The sequence below is a fragment of the Rutidosis leptorrhynchoides genome, chromosome 4, assembly GCF_046630445.1.
Source record: "Rutidosis leptorrhynchoides isolate AG116_Rl617_1_P2 chromosome 4, CSIRO_AGI_Rlap_v1, whole genome shotgun sequence".
In the NCBI taxonomy this organism is placed as follows: Eukaryota; Viridiplantae; Streptophyta; class Magnoliopsida; order Asterales; family Asteraceae; genus Rutidosis; species Rutidosis leptorrhynchoides.
The window spans coordinates 351,443,922-351,465,441 of NC_092336.1; the positions used below are offsets into that span (position 1 = coordinate 351,443,922).

General features: G+C 32.2%; 1 protein-coding gene across 1 annotated transcript in view; it reads right to left on the reverse strand.

Annotated features, from left to right (window-relative positions):
• Window positions 1-1,132: 1,132 nt before the first annotated feature.
• Window positions 1,133-21,520, reverse strand: part of LOC139841763 (uncharacterized) — a 58,266-nt gene continuing 37,878 nt past the window's right edge. Inside the window, exons 2-3 of the mRNA XM_071831968.1 lie at window positions 2,474-2,686; window positions 1,133-1,797 (exon numbers count right to left, since the gene is read on the reverse strand). Coding sequence (XP_071688069.1) covers window positions 1,133-1,797; window positions 2,474-2,686 — 878 coding nt within the window. The remainder of the gene's footprint in view (window positions 1,798-2,473; window positions 2,687-21,520) is intronic.

The following is a 21,520-nucleotide window of genomic DNA, read 5'->3' on the forward strand; positions in this document are numbered from 1 at the left end:
CATATATTTTATTAAGAGAAATAAAATGATTTCAAACCTATAATTCTCTAATCTTGGGGAGAAAATCTTTGTAAACAACATTTTTGGTACAGTGTTCTTCTCTATTTTTTTTTTTTGCTTTATCAATAGTTTTAGGCCCTCAGGGGATGTTGATCTTGAAAGGGCTACATATAATTGGTCATGACCAAAGACAGGATTTGGAAGATAGATGCCAATTTTGTTTAAAGATTGGCCTTGACTTTTGTTTATTGTCATGGCATACGATAACTTGATTGGAAATTGTTTTCTTTTTAGTTCAAACGGTAGGACTGGATCTTTATAAATCATATTTATTCTTGGAATTTATACCTTTTCTCCAACTCTTGTTCCTGTAATTATTTCTGCTTGTATAACTTTTGTACGCATTTGAACAATAATCATTTGAGTACCATTGCATAAGCCACCTGCGAGGTTGATATTTCTTAACAGGACTATTGGAGCTCCAAGTTTTAGCTGAAGTATATGAGGAGGTAAAGATGGATAATTTAGGTTATTTAGGTAATCGATAGGGTATAGTAATTTAGTTTCACCTCCATCATTAGCTCGTGGAGTTGCCAAATCTGAACTAAGGTAGGTTGTCTGTTGACATCTGAACATACATAAGATAGAATCGTTAATCTCATCTGCATCACTATTTTTAGGGCATACAATCACTTGTTGTTTCAAGAGTGATGCAGTTGGATTTTGTAATAATACATCATCGTATATGAATGATATAAGATTAGACATTCCATTTTCATTGTCTTTGATACAGTATTCGGGTGGAATATTTATCCAAGATGTGTTAGAAGGATCTTCTTCATCTGGGATACCTAGATTTCCATTACCTATGTCTAATATCCAAGATGAAAATGCCTGAATTTTGTTTTTCTCTTCGTCATTCAATCTAGGTCTATTTAATCGCATATTATGTGTTAAAACATATACCTTAAAGTAGGACCATAAATATGAGTTAACAATGGAGCTGTTGATTGTGTCTTCTTTTGATGCATTTCTTTTCACGGGCAACGTTTGTCTGAAATCGCCTCCAAAAATTATCAGATTTCCACTAAATGGAGTCTCATTATCATTCATTATATCTCGTAAAGTTCGGTTAACGTCGGTCATTCATAAGCGCTTCGTCCCATACAATGAGGCTAGTTTGTAACAACAAAGAACTGAGATGTGTTTTTTTCTTTATATTGCACATAGACTCGTCAGTTAAAACAATAGGAATTTTAAAGCGTGAATGTGTTGTTTGGTCTAAAGGTAGAAGTAGAGAAGCTATGCTGGAGGAGGCGACTGCAAGAACAATTTTTCCTTGTGATCTGATAGATGTAATGATTGATTTCCAAAGAAATGTTTTACCTATTCCTCCATGTCCGTATATGAATAATAAGATCTCTAATTCGTACAAAACATACGAATGCATTTCTGGATCATTTATGTGCAATTTTTCAATTCCAAAATAGGAAGCTATTTTAAGTGGAATGTCGTCGGACATTGATTTCCAATGGGTTTTAAAGAGTTTTGCAGGATTTATGACATCACAATACATAAGTATGTTTGAAAATCGATTACGTATTTGTGAAGACGTACCTGAAACGATAGCTTCTTGAAGGGCAATATCCCATTCACGGTCATTACCCAACAAACCTAACATTTCACACGCAGTTCTATAGCTTCTACAGATTCTGCCATTTACGCTTTTTATATCGAGGAATGAAGTACAACCGTGTTGATGACATAATAACATCCTTAAATAGAATAGCTCGCTAGCTGCAGGATGCACATATAATAACCTTCCAATAACTGTATCATTAGATCTCTGTCTACGGCTCCAAAACTTATTGGAGGCATACCAAACAAATTGTGAAGGAAATTCTTTGTAAGTAAGGTGGTAACCATTTGATGAATCTTTGTTATATGTTAACTACTCTGTTAAAGTAGTTTTCTTCTTTCCAGGATTATTAGCTATTGATTTCAATGATTCTCTTGCTCGAAAAGTTATTGATTGTAAGTTTTCTAAGTGTACTGCAAGTGTTAAGACCGCAGGTTCTCTATTGTGAATAGGGAAGTTAAATATGCGCCAACATGCTTCGAAAGGACATATAAATCTTGAGTCAATAAAATTCTTAATTTCATCTATCATTGGTTTGGGCAATAACTCGATCTGTGCCCTTTGAGATGTATTTGAACAAATATTTGATAAGCATCGTCCATCCACAAAATTCAATATTAATATGGGCGTTGAAGATTAGACATAAATGGCGATTATATGGTACTACATAGCTGTTGTCAAGAATAGTTCCAGATTTATTGACATTTATACCAGTATTACGCCTTCGATAATGAACGTATCCATCTTTATCAAAGAAAGTCTATTGATTAAAAGGTTTTGGGAATTTTTTTGAACATTTTAGTTCCATTACAGATGAGTTGGATTCTTTCATACATGGTGCATCTAGTTTGTCTAGGCCACATGGACCATGAATCATCAAGTCTGATACAACTTTATAACCCCAAGGATCAATATGTGGATCAGGTATTTCGGCAGATATGTACCTGTCAATATCATTTGGAGAAAGATTCGCCAATGGTAAATCTTTCCATATTAGTGTATGGCAATGAGGAAGGCCTCTTTTTTGAAATTCAACTGTGTAAAGAACTGCATATAAGTAAGTTAAAGGTTAGATGTAATAAAAATCAAATAAATATATATTAAAAATAATAAAAGTTAGATATTTTCCTGATATAGTTTAATATCAGTTCCAAAATATATTACATAAATGATTAATAAATTAGTAAATATATTTTAGAATTTCCACATGTGTAACAAATAATATATATATATATATATATATATATATATATATAGTGGTAGGATCAAGAGGGAAGTAACCATTCGGGGGGAAGCGGGGGGAAGTAAAAACTTTTTTTTTTTCGTTTTTTGAAAAAACTTTGTTCACGAACATTATAGATGAGATGAAAATATAAACATTTAGTAGAGACACTTTGTGATAAATGTTTTTATTTGGGCGGGAAAACGCTCGAAGAAGTAATATATAACAATTATTGTGTTTTTCGAGCGTATTTTGAGGTTTTAGCTATTGGGGTTTAGATATTAGGGTTTAGATGTTAGGGTTTATAGGGTTTAGATATTAGGGTTTAGATTAAGGGTTTAGATTTAGGATTTAGATTTAGGGTTTAGATTTAGAATTTAGATTGAGTTTTTAACATGAACGGTTTAGAGTTTAGGGTTTAGGGTTTAGGATTTAGGGTTTGGTGTTTTGGGTTTATGGAATAAACCCAAAACACCAAACCCTAAACCCTAAACCCTAAACTCTAAATCGGGCTAAATTTTACTTCACAAAACATGAAGAAAAAAAACGTTCATATTCTTCATGAACAATATTATCTTGAATGTTATTTTTGTCGATCGTTTTCCCGCCTAAATAATAACATTCATCACGAAGTGTGTCTCTTTTAAATGTTCATATTTTTGTGTGATCTTGATGCCGGAAAAAAAAAATGAAAAAATAATGAAAAAAAATAAAAATTTTGCTTCCCCCCGCTTCCCCCCGATTGGTTACTTCCTCATTGATCCTGCCCCTATATATATATATATATATATATATATATATATATATATATATATATATATATATATATATATATATATATATATATATATGATAATGCTAAAAACGAACATATATTTCATAGTATTATCCCTCAAGAAAGACAAGATTTTAGTTGCAACTGTTCTATTTACAAGTGATATTCGTTTAAATAATAAAAGGTGAAGACAAAAGACAGATTCGACGAATTGAAGACGCAAACGACCAAAAAGCTCAAAAGTACAAAGTACAATCAAAGAGGTTCCAATTAGTGATAAGAAACGTCTCAAAATTACAAGAGTACAAGAAGCAAAACGCAAAGTACAAGATATTAAATTATACGCAAGGACGTTCGAAAATCTGGAACCGGGACCAGAGTCAACTCTCAACGCTCGACGCAACGAACTAAAAATTACAAGTCAACTATGCACATGAATATAATATAATATATAATTAGTTCTTAAAATTAATATATATATTATATTATATTATAAAAACCGTCGGCAGAAGAAAACAACAACATGTGAGCCTCCCCCGCTGGCCATGCGATCGCATGACCTGGAGGAGCAAAACTCATGCGATCGCATGAGCCCCTTTTCCAGCCCACATTGCCTACAAAACTCGCATTTTTGGTGAACATCAAACACATCTTTTTCTCCTCATTCATCATACGATATATATATATATATATATATATATATATATATATATATATATATATATATATATATATATATATATATATATATTATATTTTTATTTTAATTTTTATTTTAATTTCTAATAATAAGGGTATGTTAGCGAATATTGTAAGGGTGTAAGTCGAAATTCTGTCCGTGTAAAGCTACGCTATTTTTAATCATTGTAAGTTATGTTCAACCTTTTTAATTTAATTTCTCGTAGCTAAGTTATTATTATGCTTATTTAATACCGAAGTGATCATGATGTTGGGCTAAAAATATTAAAATTGAGTAATTGGGCTTTGTACCATAATTGAGGTTTGGACAAAAGAACGACACTTGTGGAAATTAGACTATGGGCTATTAATGGGCTTTATATTTGTTTAACTAAATGATAGTTTGTTAATTTTAATATAAAGATTTACAATTGGACGTCCCTATAAATAACCATATACACTCGATCGGACACGATGGGCGGGATATTTGTATGTACGAATAATCGTTCATTTAACCGGACACGGGAATGGATTAATAGTCTATGTAATTATTAAAACAGGGGTGAAATTATGTACAAGGACACTTGGCATAATTGATAACAAAGTATTAAAACCTTGGGTTACACGCAGTCGATATTCTGGTGTAATTATTAAACAAAGTATTAAGACCTTGTTACAGTTTAAGTCCCCAATTAGTTGGAATATTTGACTTCGGATATAAGAATAATTTGGCGAGAACACTCGCACTTTATATTTATGACTGAAGGACTGTTATGGACAAAAACAGATGGACATATTAAATAATCCAGGACAAAGGACAATTAACCCATGGGAATAAACTAAAATCAACACGTCAAACATCATGATTATGGAAGTTTAAATAAGCATAATTCCTTTATTTTCATATTTAATTGCACTTCTAATTATTGCACTTTTATTTATTGTCATTGTATTTAATTGCACTTTTAATTTTCGTACTCTTTAATTATCGCAATTTTATTTCATCGCACTTTTATTTATTGCAATTTCATTATCGTTATTTATTTTACACTTTAAATTAAGTCTTTTATTTATTTAATATTTTACATTAGGTTTTAACTGCGACTAAAGTTTTAAAAATCGACAAACCGGTCATTAAACGGTAAAAAACCCCTTTTTTATAATAATAATATTACTTATATATATATATATATATATATATATATATATATATATATATATATATATATATATATATATATATATATATATATATATATATATATATATATATATATTTGTATTTTTATAAATTAAAACTAATATAGCGTTAAGCTTTGTTTAAAAGATTTCCCTGTGGAACGAACCGAACTTACTAAAAACTACACTACTGTACGATTAGGTACACTGCCTATAAGTGTTGTAGCAAGGTTTAGGTATATCCATTCTATAAATAAATAAATATCTTGTATAAAATTGTATCGTATTTAATAGTTTTTCCTAGTAAAATATATGCTATTTCATATACACCTCGCATAACATCAAGTATTTTTGGCGCCGCTGCCGGGGATCATTCTTGCTTAAACGCCGGAAGCGCAACGCTAATTTTATATAAAAAAAAGGATTTTTATTAATTTTTAGTTTACTTTTATAAAAATAAATTTTTTGTAAAAATACGTTTTAAATATTCAAAAATATAAAAAGAAAAACAAAAATATAAATATTTTTAAAAGTTTGTTAAATATATAAGTTCTATAAAAGTTTCTTTATCTTTATTTTATAAAAATATAAGTTTTATTTAATTTATATAAATATATTATAAATATATAAATTTAAAACAGAAAATTGAAGAAAAAAAATATTAAAACTCGAGGCCCGTACTGTAGCAGCCCGTAACCTGGCCCAAAACCCTGGCTCATGCGATCGCATGAGCCCGAAGGCAATTTCTCATGCGATCGCATAAGTGTGTCTGACACGCCAACAGTCAACCCTAATCAGCATTAATTACGGTGTATTATTTATTATTATTATTTAAACCCTAATTAGGTTTTTAGTTATTTATTATTTAGTTTAGTTTTTAGATTTAATTTATATATTTAGTTTAATTAGTTTTAATAAATTACAAAATTAATAGTTTTATAAAATAAATAATATAAAAATAATATTTTTATAAAAATTGTACTTTTTACAACTTTTAGTATATTTTTATATTTTGTCCCTTTTTATTCTTTTTAGCGTAATTTTTGTATTTTTCGCTCGTATTTAGTTTTAAGATATAGTTTTTACCATAGTTATTTTTACTTCTAGATTTTTAAGATTTGCCGTAAAATCCCTTAAGTGCTTTTTCTTTAGACTAAGATTTAGGTGCTTTAGAATTTTGCGACGCCTTTTTAAGTTTTAGTACCTTTTTAAGTTATTGCCATTTGGGATATAGTATTTCTTTTAAGCTTTAATATTTTTAGACTCAACTTTTAAGTTTTAGTTTTTAGTTTCTTTTTAAGTTTCGACGCGCTACTTTCTTATTTTTATTTTTCGACGCCTATTATTTTTCAATCTTTTATTTTTCGACGTTTTTCGACGCGCTCTTCTTTTTCTTTCTTATTTCTCGCCATTCTAGTTTTTAGGACATAGAATTTTCTATCTTCTTCTCTAAATTTCTTTAAATTACGAAAATTTATTTTAAGTGGTTAAATTGATAGACATCAAAATTTTTTGGTTCGTAGTAATAGTTGGATTTGTACGTGGACCGAGTTATTGGAGCCAAACAGTACTCAATTATATTGAGACCAAACGAATCCTGCCCCTCTGCTGCATCTTTTGGCTATTCGAAACGTGGGCAAAATCGGAAAAGTCTATTAATTTGATAACTTATATAATTTTTCTTATTTTTATAACTAATAGGATATTCAGTGAATGCACCGAGCAAAACGTTCACCACCTTTTGTACGTTCACCACCTGTAACTCGATCAAGACATCTAGCAAATATTGTAACGTTGATTTTTCTTTAGAATCGTCATCCAGCCGACCAAGTACTCCAATTCAAATTTCCGATAATCCATTTTTTGAAAACGACCTCACAATTGAGAATCCGGAGAATATTCAGGGACAATTCGTAGATCCTGAACCACTAATCTTTCCTCCGGAACCACCAATTATTCAAACAGAGATTGTTGAGGAACCTACCATTAAATCAGAATCCTATAGTGATTCAGATTCAACAAATTCAATCATGGAGAATCTAGAACCTCTAAGTATGGAAGACCGAATGAGAGCTAAACGCACTGGCCAAGGTCACGCAATTACTCAACCTGACATAAATGCGCCAGATTATGAAATCAAAGGACAAATTCTACACATGGTAACTAATCAATGCCAATTTAGTGGTGCACCGAAGGAAGATCCAAATGAACATCTTCGTACCTTTAATAGGATCTGCACACTATTTAAAATAAGAGAAGTGGAGGATGAACAGATATATCTCATGTTATTTCCCTGGACTATAAAGGGAGAAACCAAAGATTGGTTAGAATCGTTACCTGAAGGGGCGATTGATACATGAGACGTTTTAGTTGAAAAATTTCTTAAACAATTCTTTCCGGCATCTAAAGCCGTAAGACTTCAAGGAGAAATTGTTACGTTCACACAAAAGCCAAATGAAACTCTATATGAGGCATGGACCAGATTTGGAAAGTTATTGAGAGGATGTCGGCAACATGGTTTAGACACTTGTCAAATAGTACAAATATTCTACCAAGGATGCGACATCACTACAAGGAAAGACATAGACATAGCATCTGGTGGTTCCATTATGAAGAAAACAGAAACTGATGCTTATAAAATTATTGATAACACTGCTTCCCACTCACATGAGTGGCACCAAGAAAAAGATATCGTTAGATCATCTAAAGCAGCTAGATCCGATTCTAGCCATGACTTAGATTCTATTTTCGCAAAGATAGATGCTGTCGATAGACGAATGGAAAAGATGACTAAAGATATTCACTCAATACGAATTATTTGTGAGCAGTGTGGAGGACCACATTTGACAAAAGATTGTCTCAGTATTGAACTAACAATGGAACAAAGAGAGAATATTTCATACATAAACCAAAGGCCTGGAAATAATTATCAGAATAATTATCAACCGCCAAGACCGATTTACAACCAAAACCAGAATTATAACCGAAATGTTCCATACAACAACCAACAAGGTCCTAGCAATCAACAAGTATCCAATAATACTTACAATCAGCAAAGACCTAATTTTCAAAACAAACTACCACAAACCGATGATAAAAAGCCAAATTTAGAAGATATGATGACGAAGCTAGTTGAATCTCAAACTCAGTTTTTCACATCTCAGAAACAAACAAATGAAAAAAATGCTCAAGCATTTAGAAATCAACAAGCTTCTATTCAAAATTTGGAACAAGAAGTGAGCAACCTAGCAAGGTTAATAGGTGAAATAAAATCGGGAAGTTTACCTAGTGATACAAATGCTAACCCCCGGAATGAAACAGCTAAAGCCATTACCACAAGAAGTGGTATTACACTTAAACCACCTGAAATACCTGTATTTTCTGATGAAGCTATTCCTACTACACAAGAACCACAACCTGAACAAGATAAGAAAAAAGAACCGGTAGTTGAAAAGGTTAATGAAGATAACACAGTTAAGGCTAAACCTTATGTTAAACCATACCAACCACCACTTCCTTACCCGAGTAAAATGAGAAAAGAGAGACTTGAAGCCTAGAATCTAAATTCTTGGATATGTTTAAACAGATAAATGTAAATCTTCCTTTCATTGATGTGATTTCAGGAATGCCTAGATATGCTAAATTTCTGAAAGATCTAATCTCGAATAGAAAGAAAATGGAAGAACTCTCGGCTGTTACTATGAATGCTAATTGTTCTGCAGTGCTGTTGAATAAGATACCAGAAAAATTATCTGATCCAGGAAGTTTCACAATTCCATGTTTTCTGGGTAGTCTTAGTTCAATAGAAGCATTGGCAGACTTAGGTGCTAGTAAAAATTTAATGCCGTATTCACTATACGCTAAACTAGACCTTGGAGAATTGAAACCAACACGAATAAGCATACAACTAGCCTATAGATCAGTAAAATATCCTAGAGGGATAATGGAGAACATGCTAGTTAAAGTTGGTACTTTAGTATTTCTAGTAGATTTTGTTATCCTGGACATGGAAGAAGATTCTCAAGTACCTCACATATTAGGAAGACCATTCTTAAACTCGGCTAAAGCAATAATAGACGTGTTTGGTAAGAAATTGACCCTAAGTATAGAGGACGAGAGTGTTACCTTTTCAGTTGATAGAGCCATGCAACAACCGCAATCTGCATATGATACATGTTATTATATTCAAACTATAGAATCACATGCAGAATTGTTAGAAGAATTTCCAGAATTACAAGGAACAGGAGAATGTTCTTTAGGAGAAGGTACTGAACCAATTGATGAAACTGAAATGTTAGCTACACTTATGGCTAATGGATATGAACCAACAACAGAAGAAATTCAAATGCTAAAAGAAAAAGACAGATATCGATATAAATCATCGATAGAAGAACCACCGACATTAGAGTTAAAGCCACTTCCAAACCATTTGGAATATGCTTATTTACATGGTGAATCTGAATTACCTGTAATAATATCGTCTTCTCTTACTGAAAATGAAAAATCTCAACTCATTTCTGTGTTAAAAGCTCATAAACCAGCTATTGCATGGAAGATTCATGATATTAAAGGAATAAGTCCTTCGTATTGCACACATAAAATCCTTATGGAAGAAGGTCATAAAACGTATGTGCAACGCCAACGAAGACTAAATCCTAATATGCAAGATGTTGTTAAGAAAGAAATTATTAAACTGCTAGATGCAGGTTTAATTTATCCAATTTCTGATAGTCCATGGGTAAGCCCAGTTCAATGCGTACCTAAGAAGGGTAGCATGACTGTCATCACAAATGAGAATAATGAGCTTATTCCTACTAGGACTGTAACAGGATGGCGTGTTTGTATTGATTATAGAAAATTAAATGACGCCACCAGAAAAGATCACTATCCCTTACCTTTTATTGATCAAATGTTGGAAAGATTAGCCGAAAATAGTTACTATTGTTTCCTTGATGGTTTTTCCGGATATTTTCAAATTCCAATAGCACCCGAAGACCAAGAGAAAACCACGTTCATGTGCCCTTATGGTACTTTTGCTTACAAACGCATGCCATTTGGACTTTGCAATGCCCCTGCAACCTTTCAAAGGTGCATGATGGCGATTTTTCACGACATGATAGAAGAATGCATGGAAGTTTTCATGGATGACTTTTCAGTCTTCGGTGATACATTTGAATCATGTTTAGTTAATCTTGAACGAATGCTTATTAGATGCGAACAATCAAATCTAGTTCTTAATTGGGAGAAATGCCATTTCATGGTTAAAGAAGGCATCGTTCTTGGACATAAAATCTCAAAGGAAGGAATTGAAGTGGATAGAGCTAAAGTAGATGTAATTGCTAAACTTCCACATCCCACCAATGTTAGAGGAGTTAGGAGTTTTCTAGGGCATGCCGGTTTTTACCGACGTTTCATAAAAGATTTTTCTAAAATTGCCACTCCTATGAATAAACTCCTAGAAAAGGATGCTCCATTCATCTTTTCAGATGAATGTATCAAATCTTTTAATATTCTTAAAGAGAAACTCACTAATGCGCCGATTATGATAACTCCAAATTGGAATCTACCGTTTGAACTAATGTGCGATGCAAGTGATTTTGCAATGGGAGCCGTTTTAGGACAAAGGATTAAAAAACGATTTCAACCTATATACTATGCTAGTAAGATGTTACAAGAAGCACAAACAAATTACACAACTACTGAAAAAGAACTCCTTGCTATTGTCTTTGCTTTTGACAAATTTCGTTCATATCTCGTTCTAGCTAAAACAGTGGTCTATACTGACCATTCTGCTCTTAGATACCTATTTTCGAAACAAGATGCCAAACCACGATTAATCCGTTGGATCTTACTCTTACAAGAGTTTGATATTGAAATCCGAGATAAAAGAGGAGCAGAAAATCTCGCCGCTGATCATCTTTCTCGTCTTGAAAATCCCAAATTAGAAGTTCTAAATGAATTGGGCATACAAGACAACTTTCCTGATGAATATCTATTGAAGATAGATTATAGTGAAATTCCATGGTTTTCAGACTATGCAAACTACTTAGTATGTGGATTCCTTGAAAAAGGATTATCGTACCAAAAACGAAAGAAATTCTTTAGTGATATAAAACACTATTTCTGGGAGGATCCACATTTGTTTAAAAGTTGTCCCGATGGAATAATACGTCGATGTGTATTCGGAAATGAAGCTAGTCAAATCTTAAACCATTGTCACACAGGACCAACAGGAGGGCATTATGGGCCTCAACTAACAGCAAGAAAAGTTTACGATGCTGGATTCTATTAGCCTACAAATTTCAAAGACGCACACCTTCTTTGCAAATCCTATGATGCTTGTCAAAGGGCCGGAAAAATAAGTCAACGTGATGAAATGCCACAAAATGTCATTCAAGTATGTGAAGTATTTGACATTTGGGGTATTGACTTTATGGGTCCATTTCCAAAATCTCATAATAATCTCTACATTCTCGTAGCCATTGATTATGTATCTAAATGGCCGGAAGCACAAGATCTCCCAACTAAAGATGCACGAGTTGTAGTCAACTTTTTAAAACGTCTTTTTGCTAGGTTTGGAACACCGAAAGCTTTAATAAGTGATCGGGGAACTCATTTTTGTAATAATCAACTTGAGAAAGTTCTCAAAAGATATGGAGTAATTCATAAAATCTCCACCGCATATCATCCACAAACAAGTGAACAATTTGAAAATACCAACCGAGCTTTAAAACACATTCTGGAGAAAACCGTAGGATCAAATCCGAAGGAATGGTCCATAAAATTGGAGGATGCACTCTGGGCTTTTAGAACAGCCTACAAAACTCTAATTGGAACCACACCTTTTAGACTCGTTTACGGAAAAGTATGTCATCTTCCAGTAGAAATTGAACACAAAGCATTTTGGGCTTTGAAGACATGTAATCTTGATTTACATGAAGCTGGACGTCTACGGTTAAGTCAATTAAACGAATTAGAAGAATTAAGATATGAAGCATACAAAAATTCATTAATCTATAAAGAAAGAACGAAGAAATGGCATGATAAAAGAATCAGAAGTTCAAAAGAATTTAAAGAAGGAGACAGAGTTCTTCTTTTCAATTCACGATTTAAGCTATTTCCTGGAAAATTGAAATCAAGATGGCCTGGACCATTCATAGTCAAAAGAGTTTTCCCGCACGGAACAGTAGAATTAATAAATTCAAATGGGATTGAATTTAAGGTTAATGGTCACAGAGTTAAACATTACATAGATAGTCCGATGGAAGTTGACAACGAAGTTAATCACAATTTCGACACCACAGCTAACTAAGTGTGGGGAGAATCAAGTCTTTAAAGGATAATATGTATTTATGTTAGAGTTAGATTTTCTGTTTTCGTGTAGTTCTCGAAAATGGAACCCGAATGGTCTTTCCCTAGCAGACCCTAAAGAACTAGTCTTCTCCCCCCATTCTGAATTTTTATTTTTTTTAGGTTTTATGAAATGAAGACTTCCTGTGAACTAAACCATGGTCTAATGCAACACGCTTTGATCACTAAACGTAATAATGACACCCTTCCAAGTGAAATAGTATCATTAATCAGAAGTAAATTGGACGGAGTAAGAAAAGAATCCAGATGCGAAAATAATAAGTTACAATTTGGTAAAGGAAAATCAAAATCCGCAGCGAAAAGAAGAGCACGACACCTAGAAAGATGTTACAAATGCGGAAAATGGTCACACGAAGGAAAATGCTCGACGAATCAGATATATTCCAATACCGAGTTCGTTACTTTATGCAGAGATGGACCGTTTATATGTTTAGAAGAAAAAACGTTGAATGCTCGAGGTTACGCCTATGTAGCCATGAAAAATCAATTAGTCCGACAATCTTATGAGTGGGCTAGAGCATATCACTAAGAAATCTATTTCACAGGTGAAATGTCCCGTTCTTATTGATTAAAAACGTTCCATATTAATTGATTTCGTTGCGAGGTTTTGACCTCTATATGAGACGTTTTTCAAAGACTGCATTCATTTTAAAACAAACCATAACCTTTATTTCATCAATAAAGGTTTAAAAAGCTTTACGTAATTATCAAATAATGATAATCTAAAATATCCTGTTTACACACGACCATTACATAATGGTTTACAATACAAATATGTTACAACAAAATAAGTTTCTTGAATGCAGTTTTTACAAAATATCATACAAGCATGGACTCCAAATCTCGTCCTTATTTAAGTATGCGACAGCGGAAGCTCTTAATAATCACCTGAGAATAAACATGCTTAAAACGTCAATAAAAATGTTGGTGAGTTATAGGTTTAACCTATATATATCAAATCGTAACAATAGATCACAAGATTTCATATTTCAATACACATCCCATACATAGAGATAAAAATCATTCATATGGTGAACACCTGGTAACCGACATTAACAAGATGCATATATATAAGAATATCCCCATCATTCCGGGACACCCTTCGGATATGATATAAATTTCGAAGTACTAAAGCATCCGGTACTTTGGATGGGGTTTGTTAGGCCCAATAGATCTATCTTTAGGATTCGCGTCAATTAGGGTGTCTGTTCCCTAATTCTTAGATTACCAGACTTAATAAAAAGGGGCATATTCGATTTCGATAATTCAACCATAGAATGTAGTTTCACGTACTTGTGTCTATTTTGTAAATCATTTATAAAACCTGCATGTATTCTCATCCCAAAAATATTAGATTTTAAAAGTGGGACTATAACTCACATTCACAGATTTTTACTTCGTCGGGAAGTAAGACTTGGCCACTGGTTGATTCACGAACCTATAACAATATATACATATATATCAAAGTATGTTCAAAATATATTTACAACACTTTTAATATATTTTGATGTTTTAAGTTTATTAAGTCAGCTGTCCTCGTTAGTAACCTACAACTAGTTGTCCACAGTTAGATATACAGAAATAAATCGATAAATATTATCTTGAATCAATCCACGACCCAGTGTATACGTATCTCAGTATTGATCACAACTCAAACTATACATATTTTGGAATCAACCTCAACCCTGTATAGCTAACTCCAACATTCACATATAGAGTGTCTATGGTTGTTCCGAAATATATATAGATGTGTCGACATGATAGGTCGAAATATTGTATACGTGTCTATAGTATCTCAAGATTACATAATATACAATACAAGTTGATTAAGTTATGGTTGGAATATATTTGTTACCAATTTTCACGTAGCTAAAATGAGAAAAATTATCCAATCTTGTTTTACCCATAACTTCTTCATTTTAAATCCGTTTTGAGTGAATCAAATTGCTATGGTTTCATATTGAACTCTATTTTATGAATCTAAATAGAAAAAGTATAGGTTTATTGTCGGAAAAATAAGTTACAAGTTGTTTTTGTAAAGGTAGTCGTTTCAGTCGAAAGAACGACGTCTAGATGACCATTTTAGAAAACATACTTCCACTTTGAGTTTAACCATAATTTTTGGATATAGTTTCATGTTCATAATAAAAATCATTTTCTCAGAATAACAACTTTTAAATCAAAGTTTATCATAGTTTTTAATTAACTAACCCAAAACAGCCCGCGGTGTTACTACGACGGCGTAAATCCGGTTTTACGGTGTTTTTCGTGTTTCCGGGTTTTAAATCATTAAGTTAGCATATCATATAGATATAGAACATGTGTTTAGTTGATTTTAAAAGTCAAGTTAGAAGGATTAACTTTTGTTTGCGAACAAGTTTAGAATTAACTAAACTATGTTATAGTGATTACAAGTTTAAACCTTCGAATAAGATAGCTTTATATGTATGAATTGAATGATGTTATGAACATCATTACTACCTTAAGTTCCTTGGATAAACCTACTGGAAAAGAGAAAAATGGATCTAGCTTCAACGGATCCTTGGATGGCTCGAAGTTCTTGAAGCAGAATCATGACACGAAAACAAGTTCAAGTAAGATCATCACTTGAAATAAGATTGTTATAGTTATAGAAATTGAACCAAAGTTTGAATATGATTATTACCTTGTATTAGAATGATAACCTACTGTAAGAAACAAAGATTTCTTGAGGTTGGATGATCACCTTACAAGATTGGAAGTGAGCTAGCAAACTTGAAAGTATTCTTGATTTTATGTAACTAGAACTTGTAGAATATATGAAGAACACTTAGAACTTGAAGATAGAACTTGAGAGAGATCAATTAGATGAAGAAAATTGAAGAATGAAAGTGTTTGTAGGTGTTTTTGGTCGTTGGTGTATGGATTAGATATTAAGGATATGTAATTTTGTTTTCATGTAAATAAGTCATGAATGATTACTCATATTTTTGTAATTTTATGAGATATTTCATGCTAGTTGCCAAATGATGGTTCCCACATGTGTTAGGTGACTCACATGGGCTGCTAAGAGCTGATCATTGGAGTGTATATACCAATAGTACCTACATCTAAAAGCTGTGTATTGTACGAGTACGAATACGGATGCATACGAGTAGAATTGTTGATGAAACTGAACGAGGATGTAATTGTAAGCATTTTTGTTAAGTAGAAGTATTTTGATAAGTGTATTGAAGTCTTTCAAAAGTGTATAAATACATATTAAAACACTACATGTATATACATTTTAACTGAGTCGTTAAGTCATCGTTAGTCGTTACATGTAAGTGTTGTTTTGAAACTTTTAGGTTAACGATCTTGTTAAATGTTGTTAACCCAATGTTTATAATATCAAATGAGATTTTAAATTATTATATTATCATGATATTATCATGTATGAATATCTCTTAATATGATATATATACATTAAATGTCTTTACAACGATAATCGTTACATATATGTCTCGTTTAAAAATCATTAAGTTAGTAGTCTTGTTTTTACATATGTAGTTCATTGTTAATATACTTAATGATATGTTTACTTATCATAGTATCATGTTAACTATATATATATCCATATATATGTCATCATATAGTTTTTACAAGTTTTAACGTTCGTGAATCACCGGTCAACTTGGTGGTCAATTGTCTATATGAAACATATTTCAATTAATCAAGTCTTAACAAGTTTGATTGCTTAACATGTTGAAAACATTTAATCATGTAAATATCAATCTCAATTAATATATATAAACATGGAAAAGTTCGGGTCACTACAACAGGTAAGTATGTACAGTTTTTATTTTTATTTTTATTTTTAACCTTTTGATAATAAACGCTAAATTGTTCGCTATAAAGTATTAAATTGGTATTCAATAAAATTAGGTCTTGCGACCAAAATTATTGATATCATACAAAAATTTATTACATCACTGTGAAATTTACCGTTTATTCTTAAGGTATAAATATCTTTAATCAATCAACCAAAATATTTCAAAAATTCGTCATGAGTTAAATTAGGTCGTTGAACCGAAATTACTTTACCAAAAAGAGGGGCGTATATTTTTGATAATATTTGATTGATTAAAGTGGGATAAAAGACCAAAAAGATTTTTAATTTTATTTTTACTTTGTTTTTAAAATTAATATTAAAATAATATTGTAAACTTTTTAAATCAATATATTTAAAATTGTAAATATTTGAAAAATTAATATTTTTAATATAAGTTTGTATGTATAAAAACAAAAATATAATTTAAGTTTGGTGTAAATTTTTAATATGAATTTTTAATTTTATGCATTTTAAATTTAAGTTTGATGTGAATTTAAAAACAAAAATTTACTTTATTTCGCTAAGTTAAAAATATGATTCTTAAAATTCGTCGTGAGTTGAAGACTAGGTCGTTGAACCGAAATTGCTCTACCCAAGGGAGGGACGAGAACTTTTACTATCATTATTTTTAATCTTATTGAATTAAAGTATGCCAAAAACATTAAAAAACCCAAAAATCTTTACTTTTAAAATCGCGATTAAAAAGTGACAAATTTTAAAATTTTGTCGAGGGACGGACTAAAACATCGATCCGAAACGCCCTCATCCTAAAAAGAAACAAATTTTTAAAATTTTATTAATTTTATGTTTTATAAAGTGTAAGGTTTTATATATATATATAAAAAAAAAAGCCAAAATTACTGTACCCGGACCCTCATGCGATCGCATGGGGTTTACACTTCAACTCCATGCGATCGCATGGAGCTGAAAATCAGGCCAGGATCAAAAGGCAGTCTGTTCTGTTCTTCACACCACAACACACACACATACCCGAAAATACTATCAAATCTTCACAAAATTTCACCAAAATTCACCGTAATTTGTCAAATTTCTTGCTCTAATCATGCCTAGATTCGCATTCTTCGGCAAAAAGGTAAAAATTACACCCCTAAACATTTAAATTCTCTAGTTTTTGTGATAATTACCAATATTTTACCTAATGCAATTTTGTTAATTTCTAGTGTAATTAGTGTTAAATTGATAGTATTTTATGCATGTATAACCTAGATTGATGCTATTTAACATGATTTGAAGCCAAAAACTTAAAAAAATTTAGAAATCTAGGGTTTGTGTTCTTGAGCAATTTGGGGCTTTTTGATATAAACAGGTTATGGCCGATTTTTGTCATGAATTATTGCTAAATTGAGTAGTGTAACATGTTTAGGTAGTTAAATGATCCAAACATTGATCCTAAACATGATTTTTGGAGATTAAAGTGGACTTTTTAAGTCCAAAATTAAAGAACTTGATTAATTTGATATATTTGCCATTTGAGACTTGTTTAATTGTTAGTAATGACTATTTTGACATGTTATTTGAGTTAAATGCTTATGAACTTTGTCTACATTTCCATATGTGCTTATTTTAAAAAGTATAGAATTGTAAAAATTGTGAAAATGTGTATAAGTTTAATTTTGATTTAACATGTTAGTGTGATTGTTTTAAGTTGATATTTTGCTAACACTAATGCATATTTGGATGCACAAATTTTGTGTTTAATATGTTTTGCAAAAAGCCGATACTGGAGGTTCATCATCGTCATCATCTAGACGACGTGCTCCAGCTCCAGAACCAGAACCAGAAATGCAATATGAACCTGAACAAGTACCACAACAGGAACCACAACAACAGCCTGATCATCACGTACCTTATTATGACCCGCTACATTTACCTAATGAATTCATAGTATTTCCGCCACATCCACCTGTAGAATACCCAACGATTCCTGAACACACATTGCATCCTAATTTGAGATTCGATAGACGATGGAGAGATTACCCATCATATCAAAGTAATAAATTCAAATTAGTAACAAAAGAGGTAGAGGTACCGAGGGTAATTGATTGGAATTCTTTAGAAACGGTCCATCTAGCTGACCGTGTTAGACAGCATTTGATTCAAAGGTATGGCAGTTCTTCTTTTACAGATTGGGAACGTATTTTCACCATTCGTAGACCTGTATATAAGGAATGGTGTGTTGAGCTGATGAGTACTATAGCGTTAAATGTAGATGTAGATAGGTTAGATGGTAGAAGTTTTCTTAAATTTATCCTTGGCGGTAGGATGTACAGAATGTCTATGATGGACATGGCCAGGGCATTACAGATGTACACTCCTAGTGAATTGCTACTACCTGACTGTATGAGTTTGATTTATCGTGGTAAAAGGGTAGATAGGAATTTTGACGCGAACGCCGCTTGGAGGCGTATGTCAAACTATAATGTTTTTACACTAGGAGGAAAACACTCCTACTTACATATTAACAAAGCCGAGCTCCGTGTAATTCATAGATTTTTGGCTAACTCGATTACACAGAGAGGTCACAATAAGGAGAAAATGACCTTACATGATTTATTTTACCTAAAGTGTATTCGAGACGCGAGAAGCTTTGTTAATATCCCTTACTGTGTTGGTTTTTATTTATCTAAAATAGTAGAAGGAATGCAGGACGGGAGTATAATAGGAGGAGGTATTTTTATTACTCTCATTGGAGAGTATTTAGGTGTTGATAGGAACCAAGGGGGTCAATTACAGGTTTGTAGAGAACAGGATGAGACCATAGGATTGCGGGTTTATACGAGTGCTAAGGTATTGAAGAGTAGACGCAACCAGGCAATTTCCTATGAAGGTAATCATCCTCAAGTAGAGAGAGGCTCAGACAAGGAAATGAAGGAAGTGGAAGACATTAGGGATGTCTTTCGAGATGCTATTCTTGACGTCCACGTTTGTATAGATGAGGAAGCAATGACGAGCTCAGCCAGACATAGTATGTACGAGTAGTGGAACTCCGAGCGAGTATATGAGGATTATAGGTGACGCCAACACGATAGCTGGTTAGTTCATTAGCACCAAATCATGAGCCAGCTATCATATCAGGTACCAAATAATTACGTGCCTACTCGACCTGCTCATTTTTCGCCACACAACCCCGACATCCGACCACCCTTTAACCGGTATGACTATAACCAAGCCTATCAGAACACCTATAACCAACAATGGAACCCACCTGATGAGATGAACTGGAACCCCTATCCAGACTGATTTGGTTCCATTGGTTATTTTTATGATTTTTATGTTTTTATCTTTTTACTTATTCATGTTTAAACTTATGTTATTGGATATATTTGTGTAATTTTTATCATTTTATTAATATTGTGTACTAATATTTCCCATTTAGGATTTGAAAGTTTGAAAGTGAAATTTTAAGTCCCATTTCAAATTACCATGCATGTTTATATTTGTATTGTATGTATATTGTCGATTGTACAAAACAGGGTAAAACAGCGCATTTTCAAAGACTGGCATTAAGTTCAGCAAAAGCTAGTACTTTTGACGACAAAACGAAAAATAAATGTGATGTAACAACAAGACGGAATGAACAAATGATGTGCACCATTTATCATTCAGCAAACAAACGCCAATATGTTTGGAAACTTTGGTAAAATTTAATTATTTTTCTACGCTAATCACCCTCAATAATTTAAATTGTTACTGATTTCTTGCAAATGAGGGCATTGCAAGATCTTAAGTGTGGGAAGGGGTTAAATTCTTTCGGATTTTTAAAATTTTTAACTTATACACTTGGTTACCATTAAAAATACTAGTAACGCAGTAGTTGTATTAGAATCTAGTGCCCTCTGATAATAAAGAACAACCCTAGTCTTATATACTGACTACCCAATTCTAGTAAAATTTTTCAAAATTTTCAATTAAATGAATTCAAAATCATGTTTATACATATTTATGAACGATAAAACTAGGTGTTAACACCGAAATTATTGTTACCTCGGAAAGGACATAAATTGAGAAATAACTCAAAATGTTAGAATTCATTTAAAATAGAATAGAGGACAATAAAAAGGAAAATAAAAGCCAAGTGTGGGAAAATTTACCAAGTTATTTAAAACATATATCACACATATTTTTGTAACAAATAACTGAAGATACTTTTGTTTTGGACGATTTTAATCAGTTTTACCCGATTTACTGTAATATATTTGAAAGAAAGATGGATCTACACGATGAATCAATTCCATCATTAAAAGGAAGTAAAGTCTTCCGAAAAAGAAACGCGCTTCTTGATTTAGGTCATGAAGTTGTCGTCTAGACCAGCTGTAGGTTGACAAAAAATCTAGAAAAGTCATCACTAAAATCAGCAGGAAATCCACGGACCTCAGCATCAAACAGGGTCGCCAAGTGGTCAGACTTATCTTAACTATGAGAGGATCTGTCTCGTAAAATGGGGAGGATGCCGTGCAAATTAGCTTGATAAGACTAATGAGTCAGATCCCCAGAAAAGGATAATCTCCTTAAAGATCAAAAATCCGCTTTTAAGCCTGATATTACTCAATCCTAAAGATTGACCTTAAAGATTGAGAATTACAAACTCATGGAATTCGATGATATCTAAACTCGAGCTTGAACGAGAAAATATTTTGATCAAAATTGCAAACCGATTTGTTTTCTGAAAACCCATTTTCAATGCGTTCATTACCATTGAACGTAAAATCCTAGGAATTCACCTGGAATTCATTAGGTCACCTGAACCAAATCGGGTGTCAACCGTAAGAACGGTGGTTGCAGAGC